General features: G+C 39.8%; 6 protein-coding genes across 6 annotated transcripts; 4 read left to right on the top strand and 2 right to left on the bottom strand.

Annotated features, from left to right (window-relative positions):
* Window positions 1-39: 39 nt before the first annotated feature.
* On the bottom strand, window positions 40-2452 carry LOC137720041 (glutathione S-transferase DHAR2-like). The gene is made up of 6 exons (XM_068459041.1): window positions 2286-2452; window positions 2096-2186; window positions 1840-1983; window positions 1242-1359; window positions 987-1127; window positions 40-276 (listed from the first exon to the last, which is right to left on the bottom strand). Exons 1-6 carry the CDS (start codon window positions 2341-2343, stop codon window positions 187-189), a joined length of 642 nt encoding a protein of 213 aa, XP_068315142.1. The 5' UTR covers window positions 2344-2452; the 3' UTR covers window positions 40-186.
* A 4517-nt stretch (window positions 2453-6969) lies between these two features.
* Window positions 6970-8364, top strand: LOC137719715 (uncharacterized). Its single transcript, XM_068458751.1, has one exon. The coding sequence runs from the start codon at window positions 6970-6972 to the stop codon at window positions 8362-8364; it is 1395 nt and encodes a 464-aa protein (XP_068314852.1).
* Window positions 8365-8592: 228 nt separating this feature from the next.
* Window positions 8593-9457, top strand: LOC137719716 (uncharacterized). The gene is made up of 2 exons (XM_068458752.1): window positions 8593-8710; window positions 8844-9457. The coding sequence occupies exons 1-2, from the start codon at window positions 8593-8595 to the stop codon at window positions 9455-9457; spliced, it is 732 nt and encodes a 243-aa protein (XP_068314853.1).
* Window positions 9458-10098: 641 nt separating this feature from the next.
* On the top strand, window positions 10099-11004 carry LOC137719633 (dirigent protein 10-like). The gene has a single exon (XM_068458674.1). It carries the CDS (start codon window positions 10099-10101, stop codon window positions 11002-11004), a length of 906 nt encoding a protein of 301 aa, XP_068314775.1.
* A 1233-nt stretch (window positions 11005-12237) lies between these two features.
* On the bottom strand, window positions 12238-13377 carry LOC137719568 (dirigent protein 24-like). The gene has a single exon (XM_068458606.1). It carries the CDS (start codon window positions 13375-13377, stop codon window positions 12238-12240), a length of 1140 nt encoding a protein of 379 aa, XP_068314707.1.
* Window positions 13378-14690: 1313 nt separating this feature from the next.
* LOC137720351 (spliceosome-associated protein 130 A) lies at window positions 14691-19576 on the top strand. The gene is made up of 3 exons (XM_068459411.1): window positions 14691-17757; window positions 18283-18774; window positions 18890-19576. Exons 1-3 carry the CDS (start codon window positions 14752-14754, stop codon window positions 19025-19027), a joined length of 3636 nt encoding a protein of 1211 aa, XP_068315512.1. The 5' UTR covers window positions 14691-14751; the 3' UTR covers window positions 19028-19576.
* The last annotated feature ends 269 nt before the right edge of the window (window positions 19577-19845 follow it).

The raw sequence follows: 19845 nt of genomic DNA on the forward strand, positions 1-19845 counted from the left end.
AAAACACCTACATAAACAAGTAATAGCAAACAGCGGAGCTAATACAAAATAATAGACGATTTGGATCAACACATTTATTAGACAAGGGAAATAACCCAAGTTTAGCTTCCACAGCTGACATGCATATGTCTTCAAACCTATTACACAACTAAACTTGAACAAATGAGCACATAATCTAGGACTATTTCATGGATTCACCTTCGGCTCCCATCCTGCAATCACATATTTCTCGTCAGCAGGAGCGGTCTTCACGAAAGATTCCCTTGAGAAAAGCAGCTGCAAAAGCATAAGAAAAATCGGCTCCCATCACTGTTTAGACTTCGGATTTGTGAGCACTTGAAAGATTACCAAAAATGTTAAGTATCGGGCTTTACACATTGGAACAAAAGAAAAACGTTCTGATTGCGTACCAACAAATGCTGGTCACAGGCAATCCCTTACGAGGAATGTAGGCTCTAGTTCTTACACATTAAGGCATTGCATTGAAAATTATTCTATGCATCAGAGTGCACAACCACAACACATGCAATTGACCAACTTTCCCAAACTTGCAGACTACTTTTCACACACAAACATGGGGAGAGGGAGAGCGGGCCACACACACACACACACACACACACACAGGTGGTGTTTGAAGGGAGAGAAGAATAGCAATCACCTAATCGCATGGTGGCTGAATTCAATAGCATAGCTTTTAGACAAATTGATTAACCAACAAACCTAACTACGTAGGAACCACATCTTATTTATTGCAATAATCTAAATCACTAGTCTATAGCATTTCATGGAAATCAAATTCTGCATCCAGAATCACGACAGATAACGAGCAGAAGTAAAGGGAGATTTAGAACTTAAACACATTATAACACTTACTAGAACAAAAATGGTCTCCTATTTATAAAACATATACACTGAAAAATTGTTTACTGGAAGATATAAAATATACAGCTCCAAGTATGCAACATCATGCATGAAAAATTTCATACCTCAGTGTACTTATGGTAATGGGCCAAATCTGCTGGAACCGTCCACTTCTTGAAATGGCCGAGAGCCACCTTGAGATGGTACAGTTTCGGTGCCAAGCTTAGATCCGCAGCAGTGACCTTCTCCCCAGCAATGTACGGACCCTGGTTTCATTCGCAAGATATTACAATTTACAACATGTTCCACCAAATACAAAGACCACAACTTTTTAGAAGAAAAGGTAAAGTGTTTCTTCATCACGACGTAAACTGACATACATGTGCCTTAAGATGCTCATCTAATGCCTTCAGTTCCGTAAGCAAAGCCTGTTCTGATCCATCACCGGGATCCTTACTCTTCAGAAATGTCACAAATGATCCCAATATCTTTGATCCCCTGCAAATTCACAACAAAAAGATCACGAAATATTAAGCAATAAAGATATCCTCAAAAATTCAAGTTTAGCAAACCATGATCACAATACAACGGGCCATATTAATAAAAGTTATATGCTTGACAACCCGTATGAAAAAGAGAGAAATTTAAATATGAATTCCCTTTAACGTTAGTACTCAGATGTTTACCAGGCCAACAAACATTAACCAAATCAAATTAAGAGAAACGAATCAAGGAGCCTACAGTTACAAAAATATGAACAACAAATAAAGGCCCGTTTGGGACTGCTTCTGGAAGCACTTCCAAGTAATTCTCAGGCTGTATTTGGATTTTTAATAAAACTATGAATTTGGTTATACTAAAAGCACTTCCAGCAAAAACGCTTATAATCATGAGTGCTTCCAACAGCGGTTTCCCAAAACTAACAAGAGAGAGAGAGAGAGAGAGAGAGAGAGAGAGAGAGAGAGAGAGAGATCATACACAGAAGCAAATTCAGGAGGGGTTTTGAGAGAAGGCTCAGGGTATTTTTCCTCAATGATCCCAACAATCACATCGGAATCAGGCACCCATTTGTCATCAAACTTCACCACAGGCACCTTCCCCTCTGGATTCACTTCCGTAAACCTACAAATCACCAACAAAAACACATTAAATCCATTAAAACAAAAAAATCCAACATTTCCATCTCTGCCTGCACGTTTTTTCTGGCTCAAAAATCCAAAACACAAAGAAATACCATTTGGGTTTGTCGCTGAGATTGATGAGGTGCAGCTTGTAGGGTACTTTCTTCTCCTCCAAGGTTAGAGTAACCCTTTGGCAGAAAGGGCCTGTCGGAAACGAAAGACGGACGATTTTACCAAATTAGCAAAATTTGATCAAAATCTAGGAAGGAAATCGAGGGAAAATAGAGAGAAATGTGAACGTACAGTCGCCGAGGAGATCAGGGGCGCCGACAGCGGCCTTGGCAGCGACCTCGAGAGCCATTAGAGAGCCGAGGGGGTAGAGAGTGTGGAAGATGAAACTGAAAGGTAATGGGGCAGAACGGTTCGTTATGGAGCGAGAGTTGATGAGCTTCGAGTGTGTGCGCGTTTGTGTGTGTGTGTGTATATATATATTAAGGCATATGTCAGTACTGACACAAGCTTAATACACTTTGCATATAAAAGGCTTATTAATTAATTTTTCTCTAAAATTGTCTTCAATCATATTTTAATTCTAGAAATTTATTTACTCACATTTTGTTTCTTAAAATTATCTTTTCGTCTCATTTAATGTCAGTTCATTCTCGTAAATGTCATGTCACGAAGTATAAGATTTATTTTTCCAATGTCAAAAATAAAATGTTCATACAATCTTTTAATTTAACATCTATTTAATAGAATAAACGAAAATAAAATGAATTGAGACTAAATAATATAAAAACGATAGTTTCAAAAGATGAAGTAAAACAGAACTAATTTAAAAAAAATAAAATAAGACTAAATTATAATTTCATTATGCAAACAAATTAATAATAAGCTCATAAAAATTGGTAGATCATTTGTCCAAAATAAAAGTAATTAAAAAGACCAGAAATTTCTAGATCAACAAATATTAACATCATTTAACTTGAATGAATAAATAAATAAATAAATATATATATATATATTTTAACTGAAAAACAAGACCAGTAATGAAACAAATACAACATCATTTAACAAGGGAAATAAAGATAACATCTTCTCGAAAAGAAATGGTTTCTGAATTTCCTCAAAGAAGACACAATTTTATTTGTTTAATAAAGTACAAATAGTTTTCATTATTTTAATAGCATGTTAGTGTTAATTACATCATTTACAATGCACATAACCAATTTTCAGAGACACATACATCGGCAAAAACTGCGTTTATAAAGAGAATTAGTCAATTAATCTTTTTTTTTTTTTTTTTTTTTGTGTGTTCAAAAGCCTCTGACTTTGAATTGGTATGTGATATGTGGTTAATTGATTTATCATTCAGAGGAAATTGTAGCAATGGACGGTCATGTTTAATTGAATTAGAGCAATGATCCTTTAATTAAAAATCTACGATTATTGGTCCCTTAAAACGTGCATCTATGGTTCTTTTCATCAACTCTGTTAGAATTTGTCTAAATGAGTCACGTGTCACGCACATAGGGCTCAATCAAGTGGCAAATATGGAAATCAAATAAGAAAATTTTAGCAATAGTCCCTCAACTTTAACCAATTATAACAAAGGTCCTTCCGTCATGATTTATTTTGATAGAAGTTCTAACAGAGTTGATAAAAATGACCATAACTACATATTTTAATAAGTTAGGAAACCAATAATCAATAATTTTTAATTGAAAGACCAAAATTTCAATTTGATTAAAATTAAACGACCATTATTCCAATTTTCTCTCCCATTAATTAATAAAATGAATTTAATTCTCCAACTACCGTTTATATCTTGGCAAGGACATTTGATTTATCCATTTAGGTCGTTTACGTGTCAAGCATTCAACCACAAATTGTGGATCTTCAAATTTCCATCTCTTTACATTCTAATCACACTTTTCTAATCATTTTCTATGTTACAAATCACCACGAACATGGTACGAATGTTGACTATATACATAATACCACGTGGCCCTTATTTCAACCGCCATTTACATAGTTACCCGAGCATCCTCTTAGGATTTACTTGGTAGGGATTCTAGGAATCCCTGCATCCTCGTTAATCGTACATTGTACGATTAATTTTCGTCAGATATTATTTGTGTTTAATTTTAAATAAAAAAATCAAATAATTTATAACCACATGATACACAGTAAATAACTAAGATGTGGAAATGAGATCCAATTCCGTTGGCAATGGCAACGGCGACTCTGAAGGTGGCTGACTTCAGGGGACGTGTGTAGAATGATTGTAATTGGAATTAAGTGTTTAAATAATCTCAGTAAAACTCTAGATGCGAAAAAATAAAAAAAATAAAAAAACTGAAAATGGGTCTAATGGATATCCATTAACTCAATAAATTCATTTATTTTGTCATTTCGAACTGCATGTTGTCCTAGTCTTGAGTACATTGCTTTATGTGAGAATATATAACATTATTGTTGAGAGCAAAGCCATTGGATTCATTTACTTGTCAACATATTCAATAGAATTGGTTCCTTTTTAATTTTCATATTTCTAATCTCTCCCTATATCCCATTTTCTGCCACATGTTTGATATTCCTTTCGGTGTCATAACAAGATGAAAAGGCATATATAATGGAAGGAAAAAGGTGACTTGGTTTTCATGGTTTTCTCTGCTTTTTCTAAAGCATTATATGAGAGATGATGTGATTGTTTGGTTTTGTGGTTTTCTTTACTTTATCTACTTAGTATTACAGTTTAGTGACATTTTTCTTTACTTGTAAGTGAAAGTTTTTATGTTCAATTCTCACCAAAAACGAATTTGAATCACATTATTATAGCTCGCCCATTGTGAGGTTAGCCCAACCTCCCCCACCCTCAACTTCTTAACATAGATAATATCACTTGTTAAAAAAAAAAAAAAAAAAAAAAAAAGTGTTTGGATCACCACTCACCTGACAATTACTTCATGCAATTGAGTGCAATTGAATTGGGATCTAAAATTTCTAGTTTTGAGCTGATCAAAAGGAGTTATATTGGCAAGTAAAAGAAGCACTTTTAGATCAGTATTTTATTATTAGGTTGATCTAAAATTGTACGTTATGAGACTATTTCACGTAGTTGGCCTAATTTAGTATTGTATTATATGTAATGTAGTTGACTTGAAATTGGTCAAACCCATGCAAACTAGGTCAAGCCCGTGTGTAATGTTGAAGTACATGCAACCAATATGTTACGATAACACCAAATTTATCACGTATTATCATGTGAGCAAACTAAAACATATTGTAATGATTAATGCGTGATAAGCATGAATGCCACCATATTAGCGTTCCGTCTACACGTATCTCTCGTTTTGATCAAGAGTGAACTTGCAGACAGTCTCATAGGCGCAAAAGATTATGTGGACTAAAATCTTGTTCCACAAGCCCCAGGCCCAAATCCATGACAAATAAACACAACCCACTATTTCTCAACCTCCAAAAACCCAGGAACACCAGACCGAACCACCCCCGCCGCCGCCACCGCCGCCACCGCCGTCCCCATCTAAAAGTCAAAATTTGAACCATAATCTCCCATGCAATCATATGAATCGGACATACCAAATACACACCCCAACATTCCTCTATTTCCACTCCTAATTTCTTCACAGAATCCACTCCCACAAACCCCCTCCATGCCTGGACTAATAAAAATTTGGAAAGCTCCAATCAAATCCCCATTAAAAAACCATATCGTTGTGGCGGGAGTTACGCAAGCAAGACAATTAAATCATTTGGGTATATTACGACAAAACAAATAGAATAAAACGACCCCAACCCAAACGATTTTGTATTGTTTCTCTGTTATTTATTTATTTTATTTTTTTAACTTTTCCTTCTTCCGCCTTCCCAATCATTTTTTTATCATTCGATCCAATTTTTTCTTCAGAACCCAGAAATTAAATCCAAAACCCATTTCCAAGATTTGAATTTTCAGCCATTTCCCGTGCCCAAATAAGCAAAAATTATTGGATTATTGACTTTAGTTTTTCAAAATATTTTGTTGACCAGATTTGCGGGTGTACCGCTGGGTCATTTTCTTGGATTGATTTATATAAAACCCAGAGTGTGACTGATGAAATTATTACGTTATTAAATTCTAGTCCAAAAATGAAGGGAGAGTTTTTATAAAGATTGTTGGTTTTGGTGAAGGAATTTAATTATGGTGGCCTGACCAATGGTAGAAAGGTAAGCCTTTGAGCCTTTCATTAATTCACAAATTTTGATTTTCTGGGTTTTCTTTGTTCTTTAATTTATAGAGCGATTCATAATTTTATTGGGTTTTGATTCTTGCATGCTTGTGCTTTTGTTAATGATGGTTGTTCTTTTTAATGGGATTTCATAGTGGTGGCATAAATGATGTTGTTGCTCTTTTGTTTGAGCGATATTTTAATCTAATTTAAATTAGCGAGAGGGAGATTCGAACTTGAGTACAGAATGACGGAGCACGTTACTATAACCAACTTGGCCACGTTCGGTATTGCAAAGATTTTGTTTCAGTGAAGTTGATGTGGTTGTTGTAGTAGTTAGGATGATCATATCATATGATGGCCGTGTGGGTTCTTTGAGGTTTAAAGGTCTGAAATTGTCTTTTTTGTTTTGTAATTATGATGTTGTGTTCAATTTACTTAGATTCTTGTTGTTCCTATTGTTGTTGTTTCATTGATTGCTTAACAAAAGTTGTGGTAATAATTTGGTTTCTACAAACTTTTAGTATTCTGCATCTCTACTGGGTTTCTTGGAACAGTAAAAATTTATGATCATTCGGATTCTCGAATGGGTTCACTGAATCCTTTTCTTTTTGTTGTTCTTCGGATTTTCACGCTGTATACTTTTTGCTTGTTCACCAAGCATCCTCTGATTTTGTGCAGTTCCGTTCCTGCATTTTCTAGAAAGTGAAGTGTTCACGGTGCCTGTATAGATTATATCGGAATACTTGGCAGAAATGGAAGCTACAGGTACACCAAGTGTCATGGAAAAACTGATGGGTCTTAATGACTCGCCGCCTCAGGCGCCTGTCCAAAAACAAAGAAGAGTGTTGTCTGAGAATTACCTGCGCAGAGTTGCTTCCATTGGTGCCAGAGAGTCTCGTCATTCGTTCAGGTTGAGAGTACCGGAAATTATGGATTATGAGGGTGATTATGTCACGGCATGCCTCCCGAGGGGCAGTTCTTTGATCAGCGAGCATCGGCATAATCTGCAGGTTTCCCCTTCGACATGTACTTCTGGCAGTGGAAATGTTGATATATGCAGGAAATCCGGGAGGAGATATGAGCTACCAAATGCCACTTTACTTGAGACGTTTGAGAATGGAATTGTCACAGAATCCCTTGGAGAAGTTGGACTCTTAAATTCAGATGATTTTTCAAGATCTCAATTGGGGGCGAACAAAGAAGGATGCATTCCAAGTAGTAGAATTGTTGTTTTGAAACAGAAGCAAGGAAAGGCCGAGATTTCTGTGAGATGTTTCCCTTCTTTGAGTTCCCTTGATGATTCTCATTCCAGTGATCGAAAGTGCATGGAGTATTCTAGTCCTGGTAGTGGGAAACTACATGTTGAAGTAAAAGAAAGGAAGAACTTGACATTTGACATGGAACCAGTAAGCTTAAGGTCTACAATTTTGATTGAAATATTGGGGAAGCTAACTGAAAATACAAGTTGCAACAAAACCAACATTGATGCGACGGTATCACGGTTAGGATCCAGAGGTGGCAACTCAGTTGCAATGAAAACTGAATCGATGAGGCTGTCTTCCTCGAGATACCAGTCATTTCCTTATTCAGATGAATCATATGTATATCGGGAAGCCAAAAAGCAACTCTCAGAACGACGGAAGATGATTAATAAGCTGGAAGAAGTAGGAATGGCTCGTAGAGGCGCTACCCTCTGGAATTCGCTTGCCATGTCTGCTCAAGAAACAGGCTCAAGAACATTGGATGACAGTCTTGTTAGGCATCTTCAACCAAAAAGAAAGCTCATTAGGGATGACGACCTAGACCTCAGGAAGTTTAGAACACAGCAAGATAAATATGTAGCTCTTTGCAATGAGTGGAGTTTCAAGCCAAAGGGGTCAATTAATTTGGTGCAGCACAAGTCAAGGGAGTACAAATTCAACCAGAATGATGGTTTCAGACCTATAAAGTTGAGATCCAACCGTAAGAAACTCCACTTTTATCCAAGCCTAGAATTCAAGGGTGTTCGCACTGTGGAAAAGACTTCCGGAAATTTCAAGAAGCAGCCATCTGGACGCAGAGCCGGCATTTTTGTAGACAAAAATGACAATTCTTCCAGTCATGGCACAGATGCTTCAGTTCAACAGATTTGTTGTTTCTTTCTTTAGAAGACAGGTAGTTCTTTTATACATGGTTTGATTTGGTTTTTTTTTTTTTTTTTATCAGTTTGCTGTGAAAAGCCGTATTAATTGTTGCTTGGTTATTCATGCCATCACTAGATTTACTACGGCCCTACGCCACTTTTCTAAACTATTGTGAAACTGCAGGAAACATCCACTGAAGACAAAAAAGAAGGTCCATTTCTTTTGCACTGCTCCACCACAGAGTCGGATTGTATGGCGAGCTTGGAGGAGGCTGATAAGCCTAGTCCAGTTTCAGTTCTGGAACCAATATTTAGTGGAGAGCGGTCGCCTACACCAGAATTCCCGCGAAGGATGAATGTTGACATCACAGGTGTGTTTAGTTTGTTGACTAGAAGTTTGATTTCTAAGATATTAACCCTTTTTATTTTTTCACGCTTTTGACTATTTATTTTTCGATTTATTCATGCTAAATTTGTATATGCTACTTGCATTTCTGAAATCAGACTACTCTGACACATACTCCGAAGGATCTGGAATGATTGTTTCAAGTGACGATGATGATGATACTATTCAAGGATCTGCAAGCAGTTACAGAGAAAATGAAGATTCAATGAGATTGTTCAGGGTTGAAGAAAGTAGAGACTATTCCTACCTTGTTGATGTGTTATCGGAGATAGGTTTTTATGGTAGGAACTCGACGATGGACTTAGGCACCTGGTGCCCTCTGGAATGGCCAGTAAGCCTTGCTGTCTTTGAGACCCTGGAGAAGAAGTTTGGTGATCAGGCATCATGGAAAAGGTCAGACAGGAGGCTTTTGTTTGACCGTATAAATGCGGGGTTGATGGAGATTTTCGAGCCTTGTATGGGTGTTCCCACGTGGACAAAGCCCATGTCTAGAAGGATTAGATCCACGCCAAGTGAGGAGATGATAGAGGAAGATCTATGGATGTTGCTTGTTAGCCAAGAGAAGGAAAAAGGTAAGGACTCCACTGAAAAGGCGCTAGGAAGGGAGATTGAGTTAGATTTAGGTGATGATATTGATGGTATTGGTAGAGAAATTGAGAGATTTTTGTTCGATGAGCTCATAGCGGAGTTTGTTACCATGGAGAGTTTTTAAGACACTAGTGATTATTGTCTTGGTAGAGTAATTTTGTGAACAAGTTAGACAGAGGTACTTTTTCATAGATGTGGCCGCAGTTTTGATCAAGTGATAGGGTTTGCAAAGGATATATGTATAGACTCAATTTTTATACAAGATAAATGAAATTCAGATGTGTTGGAATTGGATGTTTCCTCTCCAGTTCAGTACTTGCAATTGTTTCTAGAAGGATGGCTAAACGAAAACCAGGAAGGAAGCGTAAGGAAGCTCTGTATATAATTATAAACGGCTTCATGAAAGTTTGAGGACTGCTTGTACATCCTCGTTTAAGAATCGACGTCAGAAGCCGTATTCCCTGAAATATTGAACGATAATCCGAACCTTTTGAAAGCTAGGATCTTTAGTTAGGCGACCTAAACCTCTCTTTCCATATCCAAACCATTCCTCTTTTGGAGTCAAACTTTACTCTAGGAGCCTAACCAACACACTAATTAGGAAAGATTAGCACTAACTCCATTTGACCAACTCCTTTCAGAAGCTCAATCTATACATACACTATTATACATCCACACGAACGAAAACATCCCTTCGATCCTTGAATTGAAACCCGAAAGGGAAACAATTTCGACTCCCCTATTTTATTTTCCTCTCAAATTAACATGGAAGCTCACAAAATTTTCTCCATCTTTGTCAAGGCTGCTGCGTACCTCCTATTTCTTACTCTCACCATTTTCTCTGCCGCTTCAGCACGAAATCTCGAGGAGCAGCCACAAGTTCTGGTAGTTGCCTCAGTGACGCCCGATACGTTTGATACGCCCACAAATGCTGCACCAGTAGCTACACCTTCAGCAGCAACTAGTGTTGCAACAATTGCAAATGCTGCTGAACACCCTACCTTAATCTTCTTTATGCACGACATCCTCGGAGGATCGAACCCCACTGCCCGAGCCATGACGGGGATAGTCAACAACCCTGCAGTCAACGGCCAAGTACCGTTCGGCAAGCCCAATGGGGCAGTCCTACCATTTAACAACGGAGTACCCCAGAACAACAACAACAACGGTCTCATAAACAACAATAACATCCCATTTCTCACAGGGCTTAGTGGAACAACACCAAACGTGGGACAAAACAACAACGAAAATGGTGGCGGGTTTGGAAACTTTCCAATAAATGGTGGGCAGCTCCTGTCAGGCTCTTCCGCACTCCAAAATCTCATGTTCGGAACAATGAGCGTGTTTGATGATGAGTTGACTGAAGGGCATGAGCTTGGCTCTGGCTTGGTTGGCAAAGCACAAGGTTTCTATATAGTGAGCTCTGAGGACGGTACCAGTCAGACTATGGCTTTCACTGCTATGTTCCAAAGTGGGAGTTACACCGACAGTCTTAGCTTCTTTGGGGTTCACCGGACATCTGTGTCAGAGTCTCACTTGGCCGTGATGGGAGGCACCGGAAAGTATGTCAATGCTAAAGGTTTCGCATTGGTTAAGACCTTTTCGGCTTCCAACCAGCAAACTGATGGGGCGGAGACGCTGTTGCAGTTCACTGTTTATATCACTTACTAATTATATATGATTGAGAGCATTTGTGTTTCAAGTTTGTTTGTAAGGTCTGCAGAAAGAGCGATAAAGTTTGCTGATGCGGGCTTTCTGAAGAGATATTTTCTTGTATTGTATTGCTTGTTATTTTAGAGAAATGAAATGATTACGTTTTGTTTTCTGTAACATTGTTCAAATTGAAACATCTGAACATAACACAGGACTGCAAGTTTAGATCCGAACTTCTTTCCTAACGGAAAAAATCAGTTCATGTCCGTATGAGCGATAAGGGCGTATCATATGAGTAATTTTTCTAGGATAGCTAGTTAAAGCAATCAGCGTATGTCCTACAAAACGTTACTACAATGAAAATGGAGGACTAAGATTAGCGCGGTCTATAATCTCCGATTATGTGTAACCTCTGTAGGTTTTGCCTGGCTACGCCAGCTGGTTTGTAACTCATCGTCGATTAATTCCTCCCGTCAAGATTTAAATCTTGGTTGAGTGTTATTATTTTCTGTGAACAACTCTGCTCTCCATTTATCATCTTGTCGAAAATTGCAGAACCATATTGTGGACTTGTAAGTCGTCATCCATTAAACTGTAAGTCTTTCTAACGTCTAAACCAGCGATATTGGTAATGAACAAATGTTACATATTGATAAGCTTTTATGATTCAACTAATACAAGATAATTTGACAAGCCAAAGATTTTTTTTCCGCTTTTCAGAAAAAGGGTAATCTACGAGTTATCCAATCGATTACGATATATCTGTCAAAAACATGAGACACCTACAAGTTGAAGGAATAGACTTAGGAACATATCACGACTTGAACTTGAATGAATGAATTGTGAGAAAGTTAATGGTGCCTATTGATGTAAAACTAATAGGTTTGAACACAGAACGCAACAGAAAAAAGTTGTGATATTGATACTTGGCTCTGCTTATGACATTTTTAATGGTTGGTTTTTCTTCTTTGATTAAACAAGAAACGAGTCTGCCCGCGGAGTAGTTAAGTTGGCTAGAATGGATGTGCTCTCCCATAGTTTAGATTAAAGTAGAAAACTACTCGAATAAAAGAACAAAAATAGGTTTGATCGGACTTTTTAATGACAAAGATTTCATTTTTCATTCAATTAAAGATACATATAGAAAGTACATCAAATGCACATTGAAAAACACACGACCACCTTCTATTCAGAAAGGTAAACGCTGATCTGCATAATAGTATCCACCCCATCAGTCGTGTGCTGGTCCTCCTAGTGCAGGCTTTCAATGGCGGCGTACCTGTTCGCATTCTCGTACTTCCCAGTCCCACCGATCACAGCAATGTGGGACACCGGCGACGCTGTACGGTGGACCCCAAAGAGGCTAATGGTGTCCTCCACATCATGTTGAACTGCGTGCAGTAACACAGTAAATGCCATGGTGTGGCTGTTCCCGTCCAGCGAGCTAGCCAAGTAGAAACCCTGTGCCTTTCCGAGCACGGTAGAGCCTAACTCGTGTCCTTCAGTCAGGTCGTCATCCATCACGGTCACAGATCCGAACATGAGCTTCTGGAGGGTAGCCCCGTTAGGGAGCTGGCCGGCAGTGACGAAGGGCTGGTTGCTGCCATCGTTGACAACGTTGTTGTTGCCACTGTTCTGGATGACCGTGCTGGACTGGGAGTTGGTAATGCCGCTGAGGCCGGCGATGTTAGGGATGTTGTTCTTGTTGTTATTGAGGAAGCCGTTGATGTTGTTGTTGGTTAGGGGGGTCCCACCGCTGACGGGAAAGATATTGTTGTTGGGTTTGGAGAATGCAGCGTTGAGGACTGTGGTGGCTACGAGGCCGGTCACCACTCTGACTGAAGGGTGGGATCCTCCCAGAATGTCGTGCATGAAAAAGGACAAGTGTGGGGTTTCCGCGCCGGGTTTTGCCACGATGGCACTAGCGGCCGCGGCAGTTGGGTTAGGGCTGGTTGGTGTTGTGGCGACGGGACCTGCCACGGGTGTGGCGACTGGAATGGCGGGTGTTGCTACGGGGGCCACATCAGCAATAGGTGTTGGAACTACGGCAGGTTCGTCGTGTGTCTCTGGTAGTGGTGATTTAGCTTGTGGGACCGTTGTGACAAGAGGGACTACTGGAGGCATCACCTCAGCTTTTGGCGGGGTATCATCAGTCTCCGGGATTGGTGAGTCAGCGACGTCGACAGTGTCATCGGCGGTTGGGGTGGTAGGGGCGACGGCAGGGATCTGGCCACTTGGCAGAGGGTTCGTGGTTGGAACAGTTGTCGGAAGCGGATTGGACTCATCGGGTTGCACCTCATCAAGGATCCTGGCTGGGCTGGCAAATCCAAGGGTGATGGCTAGAAGCAAGATGCAGAGTGTGGCCTTGAGTGGTTTGGGGGACTTCGCCATTTTTAGGTTGTGAGCTTGTGAAGAAATGAAGGGTTTTGTATTGAATCTTATTCTCTTGAGAGAATGTATTGGATTTGAGTGTGTGCTGTGTTTGAGAAATTCAATGATTTGTGTTGTTATTTATAGGTTGTAATGGAGTTGTATGAAGTGATGGAGTTGGTGCACCCTTGTTTCTTATCGGAGTTGGTGCCTTTTTTTAGTCGTTTAAAATGGTGCTGGTATGAGCATATAAGGTGCTGCCAACTACAGCCCGGAGTTTTGGCTTCACCTTTAGGAGATTTACCCTGAGGTAATTTTGAGCAAGTGAACCACATCATACACAATGCTAAATAACTACACTAACCGGTTAACCTATAATTTTATGTCAAACTGTATATCTGTTATGAAGAGAATCTGCCATACAACCGGAGATATATCTCTTTTGTGATGGATGAGTAGTAAATAAATAAAAATATTGATGACTCGGACATACTTGATCCTCGTCTATTTCAATTACTTAGGATCAAATGGCTCAGCATTTTTCCCTGTTTGAAGAGGAGAAATTAAAATGAAATCTCATTGAAGTGGTAAAAGCTTGACGATCCTTTGAGCGACCAGGACTGCATCAAGTTCATTAGGGTACAACAGTTGGTCAAGTTCTGTAAAGTGGAGTTATATATATTAGTCCTCAGGTTGATCATACTTGGACAGAAAACTGCAGAAATCCATCGGACCATCGGTAGCATGTCTTCGTGTGACCTGAAAACACACAATTTTTACGGCAAAACAAGGTTTCAAGCTACTAGCTGAGGTAAATATTGAGCCTAAGAGGCTTTCTTCTTCCCATATAGCATTAGACCCTGCATTATGTACTGCCTTAACAGTTGCATAGCCATTTGCACCATCATACATCCCAATCCCACCAATCACAGCAACATGAGACCCGTCACGCTGGTGCACATCCATCCAGAACTTCAATCCATTCTTAAAACTCGCTATCTGCGAAATGTGCAGTCATAGTCATCATGTAACTGCTCCTATCTTCAGAGCTTGCAACAAAAATCCATCGTGCCTTTCCAATGATTTGTGGACCATAATACCCTGAGCTTTCAAAAAACCCTCGTGGTTTTCCAGTTCTTGGAGTTTAGCCCTAGCAGGAAAAAACAGTCCACAATATGCTAACCAATGAAACTACAAGGACAAAAATGAAACAACAAAAAATACGTTGATGAAAGTGAAAATATCAATAAATAAGGGACTATTGGTGCAATTAAGCTTTTTTTTTTTTATAAACAAAACCCTAAACGGGCCTAAACCTCGTGAGGTCCCAACACTCCCCACTTCACCGTCCTCCCAAAACCCTAGCTTTTTCCGGCATCCACAAATTTCCATGCCATGTATCTCTACAGCCTTACTCTCCAGCGCGCCACCGGCATAGTTTGCGCCATCAACGGCAATTTCTCCGGCGGAAAGGCCCAGGAGATCGTCGTCGCCCGCGGCAAAGTTCTCGACCTTCTCCGTCCCGACGAAAATGGTAAGATCCAGACTCTCCTCTCTGTTGAAATTTTCGGCGCAATTAGGTCGTTAGCTCAGTTTAGGCTCACTGGCTCTCAGAAGGACTATATTGTTGTCGGGTCCGATTCGGGTCGGATTGTGATTCTAGAGTATAATAAGGAGAAGAATGTGTTTGATAAGATTCACCAGGAGACTTTCGGGAAATCGGGTTGTCGAAGGATAGTTCCGGGCCAGTATTTGGCCATTGACCCCAAGGGGAGGGCTGTTATGGTTGGGGCATGTGAGAAGCAGAAGCTTGTTTACGTTTTGAATAGGGATACTTCTGCTAGGTTGACGATTTCGTCTCCGTTGGAGGCTCACAAGTCGCATACGATTGTGTATTCAATTTGTGGGGTTGATTGTGGGTTTGATAATCCCATGTTTGCTGCCATTGAGTTGGATTATGCGGAAGCTGATCAGGACTCTACTGGGCAGGCGGCTAATGAGGCGCAGAAGCATTTGACTTTCTATGAGCTCGATCTTGGGCTCAATCACGTATCGAGGAAGTGGTCAGATCAGGTTGATAATGGTGCAAATATGCTGGTCACAGTTCCTGGAGGTGGGGATGGGCCAAGCGGTGTATTGGTCTGTGCGGAAAATTTTGTGATTTATAAGAACCAGGATAAACCGGATCTCAGGGCTGTGATTCCTAGGCGTGCAGATTTGCCTGCAGAGCGTGGGGTTCTTATAGTTTCAGCAGCTATGCACAAGCAGAAATCAATGTTCTTTTTTCTTTTGCAGACAGAGTATGGAGATATATTTAAGGTTACTCTGGATCATGATAATGACAAGGTCTCAGAATTAAAGATCAAGTATTTTGATACAATTCCAGTTACAACTTCAATGTGTGTGTTAAAATCTGGGTTTTTGTTTGCTGCGTCAGAGTTTGGGAATCACTCTTTGTACCAGTTCCAGGCAATAGGGGAAGAACCTGACGTGGAGTCTTCATCAGCCACATTGATGGAAACGGAAGAAGGTTTCCAGCCTTTGTTTTTCCAGCCCAGAAAACTAAAAAACCTTGTTAGGATTGATCAAGTTGAGAGCTTAATGCCGATAATGGATATGAAGGTCAATAATCTCTTTGAGGAAGAAACACCTCAAATATTTACACTTTGTGGGCGGGGTCCTCGTTCATCCCTCAGGATACTAAGACCTGGTTTAGCTATCAGTGAGATGGCCGTGTCAGAGCTTCCTGGTGTACCGAGTGCGGTCTGGACAGTGAAGAAGAATGTGTCCGATGAATTTGATGCATACATTGTGGTGTCATTTGCAAATGCTACTCTTGTGCTTTCAATTGGTGAGACAGTTGAGGAAGTTAGTGAAAGTGGGTTTCTTGACACTACCCCATCACTTGCAGTTTCTTTGATAGGTGATGATTCTCTCATGCAAGTGCACCCAAATGGAATTAGACATATTAGGGAAGATGGACGTATTAATGAATGGAGAACTCCTGGAAAGAGGACGATTGTAAAGGTTGGCTCTAATAGACTTCAGGTAGTTATTGCACTGAGTGGAGGAGAACTCATATATTTTGAGGTTGATATGACGGGTCAGTTAATGGAGGTGGAGAAACATGAAATGTCTGGAGATGTAGCTTGTCTAGACATTGCTCCTGTACCTGAAGGGAGACAGAGATCTCGTTTCCTTGCAGTTGGTTCATATGACAACACGATTCGTATTTTGTCATTGGATCCTGATGACTGTATGCAAATTCTTAGTGTGCAAAGTCTTTCTGGAGTTCCAGAATCTCTTCTCTTTCTTGAGGTTCAGGCATCAATTGGTGGGGAGGATGGTGCTGATCATCCTGCTAGCCTTTTCCTAAACGCTGGTCTACGCTCTGGGATTTTGTTCAGAACAGTGGTGGATATGGTCACAGGTCAGCTCTCTGATTCCCGTTCTCGATTCTTGGGACTAAGAGCGCCAAAGCTATTTTCTATTAGTGTGAGAGGCAAGCATGCTATGCTTTGCTTGTCAAGTCGGCCCTGGCTTGGTTATATTCATCAAGGACATTTTCTCTTAACACCCCTATCGTATGAGACCCTTGAATATGCTGCCTCATTTTCATCCGATCAATGTTCGGAAGGTGTAGTTTCTGTTGCTGGAAATGCTTTGAGGGTTTTTACTATTGAAAGATTGGGAGAAACATTTAATGAAACTGTGATTCCACTGAGGTACACCCCTAGAAAGTTTATCATTCAGCTCAAACGAAAGCTTTTGGTAATTATTGAAAGTGATCAAGGAACGTTCACAGCAGAAGAGCGTGAAGCTGCCAAAAAAGAGTGTTTTGAGGCTGCGGGTTTAGGTGAAAATGGAAACGGTAATGTAGAGCAGATGGAAAATGGCGGAGATGAGGAGGATCCCTTATCTGATGAGCACTATGGGTATCCTAAGGCAGAGTCTGACAAATGGGTGTCTTGCATTAGAGTTCTTGACCCCAAGACAGCAACTACAACATGTCTTCTGGAGCTTCAGGATAATGAAGCTGCATTCAGTATCTGTACAGTGAATTTCCATGACAAGGAGTATGGTACGCTTTTAGCTGTTGGCACAGCGAAGGGACTGCAGTTTTGGCCAAAAAAGAGTGTAACAGCAGGCTATATACATATATATAGGTTCCTAGATGATGGAAAGGCCCTTGAACTTTTGCACAAGACACAAGTGGATGGTGTTCCTCTTGCCTTGTGCCAGTTTCAAGGAAGGTTACTAGCTGGGATCGGACCAGTGCTCAGACTCTATGATTTGGGGAAGAAAAGATTGCTCAGGAAGTGTGAGAATAAGCTGTTTCCCAACACAATTGTGTCAATCCAAACTTATCGCGATCGGATTTATGTAGGTGACATTCAAGAGGTATGTTTTCTTTCTCTGTGGGTGTATCTGGTTCATCTATTTGTTTGTGCCTCCTGTTGTGCAGTACCTTCCCCCGTTACATTTTTGTTAAACATGGGTAACTGATATCCTGGTGTTCGTTTAAAAAACCAAGTTATTTGACCTTGGATTATATAAGGTAAATAACTAAGTAGGTACATGCTTGGATTTTTATTTTTTATTTTTTGGTTAAAAATTCTTGGGGAATGGTCAAATAGCCGAAATTTAGACTAAAATTTCTCTTCGTACAAATTGCAATGACATATCATATATTGTTTCCTGATGTATACTGGGTTCGGAGTTACTGTTATATGTAATGAATCATGTTCGGTTGTGTAGTCTTAGTTCGTGGTAATATTCCAATATCAGCTTTCTGCATACTGGATGTGAGGTGCATTTTTGTGTGGTGGATTTCTTTGAAGTACATATTCTTGTTCTTCTTGCTTGCCGTTCTTTGTTCACTATAAGGGACTAACTATATTTCCTATGGTGTTAATTCTTTGGCAGTCATTCCACTACTGCAAGTATAGGCGGGATGAGAATCAATTGTATATCTTTGCTGATGATTGTGTTCCAAGATGGCTTACAGCATCCTTCCATATAGATTTTGACACCATGGCAGGTGCAGACAAGTTTGGGAATGTTTATTTTGTGCGGTTACCACAGGATGTTTCAGATGAGATAGAAGAAGATCCAACGGGTGGGAGGATAAAATGGGAGCAGGGAAAGTTGAATGGCGCTCCCAACAAAGTAGAGGAGATAGTGCAGTATCATGTTGGTGATGTTGTCAGCTGCTTGCAGAAGGCATCTCTAATTCCAGGTGGTGGGGAGTGCATCATCTATGGAACAGTGATGGGTAGCTTGGGTTCCTTACTTGCGTTCACCTCACGTGATGACGTTGACTTCTTTTCTCACTTGGAGATGTATATGAGGCAGGAGCATCCACCCTTTTGTGGTAGAGATCACATGGCTTATAGATCAGCGTATTTCCCGGTCAAGGTAATTCAGCTGTAAAATATAGGTTTATTTTTTCTTTCGATTTTATTGTTATTTACCATTTTAGTTTGATCATGTTAGAAAGCTTAATTAATAATTTCTGTAATTAATTTTTCAGGATGTGATTGATGGAGATCTATGTGAGCAGTTCCCAACATTGCCCATGGATCTGCAGAGAAAAATTGCAGATGAGTTGGATAGAACTCCTGGAGAGATACTGAAGAAGCTTGAGGAAATTCGAAACAAGATCATTTAAGAAAGAACAAGATCAAAAGTTCGTTCATGTTTTTACCGCACCATTTGGTTTTAGCATGCATTCATCGCATAACATCGCTGTGTTGGTCAAAAGGGTGAAGTGGATGAGTGCTCAATACAACTGAGAATTTTGTTCATCTGTAGTTCATCGCAGTGTCAATTTGCTGGGATCGATGATGACTGTCGTTACACTAACAGGACAAGCATGCTAGTGGTTGTCTTTTCCTGATGTTGCCGGAATGAGTGAACTTTTCTGTTTCGATAAAATTGAGACGCAGATGGTTGAGACTAAATTGAAGCGTATCAGAAGCAGCAGCATGCATCTTTGCACCTTATAGACTGCATTAACTGTTGTTGTAATTAGTAATAATAGAGATTAATGTTTTCCCCTTTTGTGGTTCCTCCTCTGTTGAACAATGTTAGCAAGGTTGATGTATTTTCTCTGTAACCCTCTCTGAAATCTTGCACTGTATTATGTATGGTTGTTTTTATGGCTACAGAACCTCCATATGTTTATGGTATTTGAATTCATTGAGTCTATTTGCGTCGTCGAGAATTCAAATCCAAGTATCTCAGTTAGAGAGGTGGTAAATCAACTTATTAATTGAGTTGTTAATGGGTAACTATTAAGATTCATTCAGTTTGATTCACCATAATAATGTGTACCATTATCACCATTACCAATCCCACCACCATATTAAGGCGAAATGGTGAAATCAAACTAAACGGGTCCATTCCATTAACAACCCAAGATTTCCCACCTTTGATTTGAGTAACCTATAAATTTGCGAGTTGGGGGTTGGTTCTGTGCGTTTACTT

This window comes from Pyrus communis, chromosome 16, assembly GCF_963583255.1.
Source record: "Pyrus communis chromosome 16, drPyrComm1.1, whole genome shotgun sequence".
NCBI lineage: Eukaryota > Viridiplantae > Streptophyta > Magnoliopsida > Rosales > Rosaceae > Pyrus > Pyrus communis.

What these genes read in the sequence shown, in the direction of transcription:
- LOC137720041 (XM_068459041.1), bottom strand. Translation starts at nt 2,343, where the DNA reads ATGGCTCTCGAGGTCGCTGCCAAGGCCGCTGTCGGCGCCCCTGATCTC. An exon ending in CCTCCTGAATTTGCTTCTGT is followed by an intron (nt 1,360 to 1,839) that starts GTATGATCTCTC and finishes GTGAATTTGCAG; the next exon opens with GGGATCAAAGATATTGGGAT. An exon ending in ATTACCATAAGTACACTGAG is followed by an intron (nt 277 to 986) that starts GTATGAAATTTT and finishes ATGCTTTTGCAG; the next exon opens with CTGCTTTTCTCAAGGGAATC.
- LOC137719715 (XM_068458751.1), top strand. Translation starts at nt 6,970, where the DNA reads ATGGAAGCTACAGGTACACCAAGTGTCATGGAAAAACTGATGGGTCTT.
- LOC137719716 (XM_068458752.1), top strand. Translation starts at nt 8,593, where the DNA reads ATGGCGAGCTTGGAGGAGGCTGATAAGCCTAGTCCAGTTTCAGTTCTG. An exon ending in GATGAATGTTGACATCACAG is followed by an intron (nt 8,711 to 8,843) that starts GTGTGTTTAGTT and finishes TTCTGAAATCAG; the next exon opens with ACTACTCTGACACATACTCC.
- LOC137719633 (XM_068458674.1), top strand. Translation starts at nt 10,099, where the DNA reads ATGGAAGCTCACAAAATTTTCTCCATCTTTGTCAAGGCTGCTGCGTAC.
- LOC137719568 (XM_068458606.1), bottom strand. Translation starts at nt 13,377, where the DNA reads ATGGCGAAGTCCCCCAAACCACTCAAGGCCACACTCTGCATCTTGCTT.
- LOC137720351 (XM_068459411.1), top strand. Translation starts at nt 14,752, where the DNA reads ATGTATCTCTACAGCCTTACTCTCCAGCGCGCCACCGGCATAGTTTGC. An exon ending in ATGTAGGTGACATTCAAGAG is followed by an intron (nt 17,758 to 18,282) that starts GTATGTTTTCTT and finishes ATTCTTTGGCAG; the next exon opens with TCATTCCACTACTGCAAGTA. An exon ending in CAGCGTATTTCCCGGTCAAG is followed by an intron (nt 18,775 to 18,889) that starts GTAATTCAGCTG and finishes TTAATTTTTCAG; the next exon opens with GATGTGATTGATGGAGATCT.